Genomic DNA, 6,498 nt, shown 5'->3' on the forward strand with positions numbered 1-6,498 from the left:
GGGTTAGAGGAGAGGGGAGGCGGCGGGCTCACATTGTTCCCTTTCCAGGCCTGGTACACCAGCGGCCCCTCGCCGCCGGAGCCGGCGCCGGCGCTCGGCCCGTTCATCGCCGCGGCGCTCCCGGGCCAGCAATCCCCTGCGGGATCACGCCCCGGATCGCGGCATGGCCGCCGGAGAGCTCCCTCCCTTGCTCCCGCGCCCGCTCCGCCGCCCGCCGCCGGGGCCGTGAGCTCCCTCCCAATGCCCGCCCGCCGCCGCGCCGCCGCCGATGCCGGGAGCCCAGACAGAGAAACCTGACACCCCGAGAGAGAGAGAGAGAGCGCAGCAGATGGAGGGGGGCTCGCTAGCTGGGGACGCGTAGTAATAACCGGGTCCGTGCCTTTTGGTTTTGCATCTACGCACCTGGAGTTTTAGGATTTTTTGTTTTCCTCCTCCTAGCTCATTTGAATATGATTAAGTAGCTTCGCACCTTTCTACTAGTCTCCATGTGTTTTGTTTTCTTTAATTGGACGTTGGTGTGCTATGATCTGTGTTGCTAAAAGTTGCTGGAGTGGGGGTTAGTACAACTGAACTGTGGCACCATTTCGTAATTCAAATACACCCATTGAGCAGTTGAGCTGGAAAAGAGAAGAAACATGGTGCCTGTCTTTCGGATGGATTGTCAGGTATAAATGAGAGAGGAGCTGAGGAAAATTGATAGCAATGCTGGTTAAAATGTTCTACTCCCTCCTGTCCATATAAATTGTGGCTACTCTAATTAATACAGTACAACTTTGTACTAAATCAACGAAAATTAATATCAACCGGAGGGAACACTGTAGTTTTTTGGACGGTGCTATGCGTCAACCAGCCAACGCCGGAGAAAATCAACCGCCTCCAGAGTTGTTGAATCTGCATTGCGACCCATTTGTGTGCAACATATGCCAGATTGTGCTCGTGGTTTGCAAAATAGGACATGTTGCGTTCACTGATCCATGTCGCATCACCTCGTCCAACAGACTGAACGAACATGTTGCAAACACAACAATCCCCACTTCCACTATCCCCCATCCCCAACAGAGTTGCGTCTAGTGCGGCGCCGCCGACCGTCGCAGCAATAGCTACCGCCCGCCGTCGGGAACACGTCCTCCCTCTATTCTTGCCCTCTACAACAACATGGCACACCATATCGTGCGGGATATGCTCGATCCGGCGTGGATCGAGTGTAACATGGAACCCCAGTCCGTGCACCGTCGTCGTCGAGGACCCGTATCGTTGTCGTCGATGCGGTATCCAGCCACCACTGCCCTCCCTCGTACTGGTCACTCTGCAACAGAGCTTGTTGCACTTAAAAGGGTTGTAACAAGGCTCGGGTTGCAAAGCTGGACTATGCGGGGGCGGTCATGGTAATCAGTCGAATGAGCACTAGGGGTTTCCTAGATTTTTCCATCAATGCTCACAAAAGAAAGAAGGGTAGAAATGCTAAGTGAGTAGTAGTACTGGCGCCTCAAGCAATAAACGGACGGCCGAGTTCGTTGGCACCACGCACATCAATTTGCAGTCCATCACTCACTATGAATGAGGCCGGATCTGAAAGTCAGCACTGACTGCCGAGCTAGCATCGCTGGAAGTAGAAAAAACCAAGGTGGGTTTGCTTCCACAGCAAGAGCAACGGGAAAAGCAGATGCCGGGTCTGCATACGATACGAGAAAGCAAAGCAAAAGATGGATGGAAGAGATCGGAAGGCGACGAGATCGGTCGGCACTCGGCAGGGTCAGGGATCCTCTCTTCTTTATTTACACTACTGCTAGTTGAAAAAAGAAAGGTGGGCAAGTGTCGGGGGTGGAACGCAAGAACAGCCTGAAAAGCGTCCCTCGTTGGACCCCCGCGTTGCACATTCTCTTTCAGCCCGCTTTTTCCCGAAAGCGCTGTCGACGACGCCCCGCCGTGGCGCCAATCATTCGCGTCGCCGCCGTACGTGGTTCCGTCCGTATGCTTTCCTTCGGGCGCACGGGCGCACCACCACTACGTGCCGGCTATGCGCGTACGCGTGCGCCTTTCATGTACTACTAGTCTACTACAATGTACTGTATGTATGAGTGTCGTTTGAAGTTATACTCCCTCCGTCCGAAAATACTTGTTATCAAAATGAATAAAAAGTGATGTATCTAGACATATTTTAATTCGAGATACATCTTTTTTTATCCATTTTGATGACAAGTATTTCTGAACGGAGGGAGTACAATGCATTCGCCTCCTCTCCCTCCGGCTGCTGGTCCAGCGTCAGGAGGGAGGGGGATCTGTTCCTCCGCTCTGTAGTTAGGATTTGAATTTGTAGATCGTGGTGCGTCGTTAGGATGGTGGGAGCGGCGCCTAGACGAATAAATCTACTTCAATTTCACTCCCACACAGGCGGTGTCCTTCATGATGGCGTGTGTTTGCTGATCCTTCAGATCGGCGGTGTTAGGATTCATGGATGGTATTGGTGAGGCGGCGGCAGCGGTGACTCCATCAGATGTGTCTCTCCTTCTGCTCTGTCCCCGTTGCTACAGCGTTGTCTTCGACGTCATGATGGAGCAGAGAGGTTTTGTCGTCTAGAAGTACGCGCAGACGCTTATCTACGCAAGTGATAGCCGAAAGATGGTGCATCTTGTGCTGGGTTTGTGGTTGAAGGCTAACCGTTTTGGTTTTCTCCTTCGACGTTGTAGTCATGCGAGGGTGTCACTTCTTGAGTTTGATGACGTGTCCGGGAACACGTTGCCTTCATCTGATTCTTTGAACGACGATGGCTTTATTTCAGGCAAACTACTTTGAAGGTCCATAAAACTGTTGATCAACGATCGAGCCGCTTTGAGCTCATGTGAAAATGCAATATGTCTCATTTTTCTTGGCGGTAAGGGACAGGCGCTGGTTTTTTCATAAGATTATCTTATTTTTTTTCAATCTTGTAATGCCGATGTTTACGTGGCTTGTAACTGTGTCTTTAGGTTATTAATAAGACACGTACTACTAGCAAAAATAAAGAAGTGCCAAGTTCCACTGCGTCATCTCAATCTCGGTACCACGGGATCTATAATGGCGGTGAAAAAATCAACCGAAACGTACGAAAGAACTGGTCTGCAACGGTTGTTGACCATAAAGTCAGCAGACGAGACATCTCGCCGACTTGCACACTATAAAAATTTCTTCTTCTCCACACCGGAAACCAACAATGTTCAAATTAGGTAGTAAGGTAAGCATGCTGAGATTCCACTCTCGACGCAATGATGCAATGCTATTAGAGTCGACTAACCGCTACTTGCGGATGATCACAACATCTTAACATCTTAACGTCAATGATGCAATGCTCCACCAGTGACCACGACGTGCAAGTCCTTGTAGCGTCTGCGTCGCCGAGAGGAAAATGATTTTGTTACGGATATCCGAATGCTAACGCTCACCAAACCGCAATAAAGAGTGCGTGGACCTGGAACTGTGCCACCAAGCGGTGATTGATTAAGCTCCATGTGGGCCCAGCACGAAGTAGGGATCGGTATCATCTGGCCCGGGGCCACATTATGTGGGTCGTGGCACAGAAAGCCCGGTTTGAAAGAGGAGCAGCAAAAAGTTAAGAAGCCCGATCTTCTCACTGAGCCGAGCGCACCGGAGGCCATAGGCCTCAAAAGCGATTGTTTTTTATACTTTCACTATTTTTCAATGTTTTCAAACTTTTTAGTTTTAGATTTTTGATTTCTTTTTTAGTTTTTATACTTTTAAATATTATAAAAATTGCAAAAAACACTTTATATTTATTTTCGAAATATATGTAGCCATTTGAAATACGAAAAACACTTTACAAAAATATTATAAACATTACAAAAAACAAAGGCAGCGGTAACCAGTTTTGAAAACTATATTTTGTTATGTCTATTATTTCCATACACATTGTATATTTTTTGTATGCACCAGGATTTTTTTTAATTTACACATTTAACATTTTGGAAATACATGTAAATCATGCATTTAAAAAATGGTAGCTGTGTATAGAAAATGTACAGAAAAAAGTATGATATATATGATAAAAAGTAGAAAATAATAAAAATATAAGTTTAAAAAAATCTTAATCATGTATTTGAAAAAAAATGTAAAACATGTATATAAAAATTATTCATGATGTATACAAAAAATATACAATGTGTATGAAAAAGTAGACATATTTTTTTGGAAGGTCTTAATCATGTTTTTGGAAAATGTTAAACATGTATATAAAAATTGTTCCTGATGCATACAATTAATATACAATGTGTATGAAAAAATAGACATAAGAAATTTATGTTTATTTTTTTAATTCCAAATTGTTAAATGTGTACATAAAAATTGTTCTTGGTGCATAAAAAAATGTACAATTTGTATGGAAAAAATAGACATAACAAAATATAAGTTGTTAAAAATATTAATTATGTATTTGGAAAATGTTAAACATGTATATAAGAAATGTTCCTTATGTATAGAAAATATAAAAAACAAAGAGAACCAATAAAAACCTAAAAGGCTAAATCCGACTAATAAACATCATAGTCGAACTCTTGCAAGTATACAATGGTGGTCGAATAATCCCAAATTTACTATTGCCGATTATGACGTTGGCTAGCACCGTAGCACAGGGAGGCGATCAACCAGGAATACCTACCCTTGCTTATGTTGCTCTTCACAATGTTGACAATATCAAAATTTCTACATGGTGTGGTTGGTGTATTAAAGGAAGACTGGATTGTGGAATGTTAGAGATGAAAAACACAAGGGAAAGCTTAAAAAGAACAGTTTAGCTGCGCGTCAGTCCTCTGAAAATTATTTTAGGGTTAGTCGATTTCTGTTTGGAAAGAAATAGGCATGCAGAGGTGCAGCAGTTGCCAGCTCGCTGAGAACCGGCAGCCTCTGGGTCTATCTTAAGGGTTGCCGAGGCTGCAGGTTCGCTGGGGAAATACGGTAGTTAGCCGGACTTGAGAGGGATGGTTTGGGGTGGTGGAAATCCCGGCGGTGGGGGGTGGGTGGGGGAGTGTGGCGAGGCGGTCACTGAGCGCCGCGGCCACGGGCAGTGGAGGCAGGCGGCCAGAGGAACAAGCGGAACAGTGTGTGTCGGGTTAGAGCTGGAAGACACTTATGGATCCGTTGGATCTTGTCAGAAAAAAAGATCCAGTCATTCCCAAAAGTTGGCTGGATGACTGGATCTTGGGAATGACTCGGAACAGTGTGTGAGCAACGTGAAGGACCAAAAGTTGGCTGGATGTTTAGTATGGTTCAATGTCGAGCGGCGAGGCCGGTCCAATGCAAAGGCTTGTAGGAACCATGATGTAGAGCTATGGTGGTGCACATGCACCAAGGTCCGATTTTTCTCCATCTTGTAATTAGGCAGTCAGTTAAAAGAAAACTAGACTGTGCACCACCATGATGATCCAAAGCACGATAGTAAAGAGGCCCCGTACGATCGAGTGAACCCTGTTCGATCTCAATCTAGCTTGGCCTGGTGGCTGTATCCTTTGCGTGTTTCCCTCCGCATGTGTACTGTCCAAGAATTACTCGGACTAAGCATTAGGAAGAACCACGTACGGGTCGAAGAAACTTGCATCTTGTTAATCATTGCTGCACACTTACACGACCCTAGCTAGGTTCTGGAAAACTTGACGCGGATAGTGTGAGAGATCGACGTCCCTTTCCCAAGGCTGAGCTATTTTACAATGTGGAAGGAGACGAAGAAGGCACGCGGAGCAAGCAGTGATAGTGGCGTGTGACTAGTGACATTTTGTGTGTGTATGGAACCTGCTTCTTGTTAATCATCGCTACGCACTTACACGACCCAATGTCGTGGAAAACTCGACGCGGATACTACGAGACACCCCAAGGCTGAGCTGTCTTACACTTGCTACACCTGGTCCCTGTGCAACACAGTTCAGTTCACAAGTGGATGGTACCATCGATCGTTTACAACTACAAGTGGGCAATCTTGGCCGCCGATTCCCGGGCCCCATGCACGTACTAGCAGACGACTCGATCCACGACTTGCGCGGGTGGCGCCGGAGCAAACGACCCCATCTACCGACGACTTGTGTCATTGTGTGGGTGGCGCCGAAGCAATGCCGTGACCCGGCCGGCAGTGTGACTTGCATGCCATGCCGTACGTGCTGAAGTGAGGTGAGGTCCCATGGGCACGATTTAGGCCAACTCCACCGCATGACCCAAATTTACCCCAAATGTCCGTTTAGGGTAAAGTGCACCCAACGGGCAGACCCAAACGGACAAAGTCGTCCGCGGACGTCCGTTTTTGTCCGGCCCAACCCCAAACATGGAGTAAATTGGAGCAAGAAATGGGGCAAACCGGACACGGGCGTCCGCTGGCGCTGGTTCCTCTCATCCGTTGCGTCCGCTAACTGGCCCACAAATCAGCCTCTACCTCCCTGCTACCCCGTCCAACGCGCACGCCCGCCCGCCCCGCGCCCGTGCTGCCGCCCCGGTGCCCCGTTCTGCTCCCGCGCTGCTCGCCCG

At 47.4% G+C, this 6,498-nt stretch overlaps 1 protein-coding gene across 1 annotated transcript in view; it reads right to left on the minus strand.

Annotated features, from left to right (window-relative positions):
- LOC119278227 (probable protein S-acyltransferase 7) overlaps nucleotides 1-229 on the minus strand; it is a 3,753-nt gene extending 3,524 nt beyond the window's left edge. Inside the window, exon 1 of the mRNA XM_037559585.1 lies at nucleotides 33-229. Coding sequence (XP_037415482.1) covers nucleotides 33-107 — 75 coding nt within the window. The 5' untranslated portion in view covers nucleotides 108-229. The remainder of the gene's footprint in view (nucleotides 1-32) is intronic.
- Nucleotides 230-6,498: the final 6,269 nt, after the last annotated feature.

This window comes from Triticum dicoccoides, chromosome 3B, assembly GCF_002162155.2.
Source record: "Triticum dicoccoides isolate Atlit2015 ecotype Zavitan chromosome 3B, WEW_v2.0, whole genome shotgun sequence".
In the NCBI taxonomy this organism is placed as follows: Eukaryota; Viridiplantae; Streptophyta; class Magnoliopsida; order Poales; family Poaceae; genus Triticum; species Triticum dicoccoides.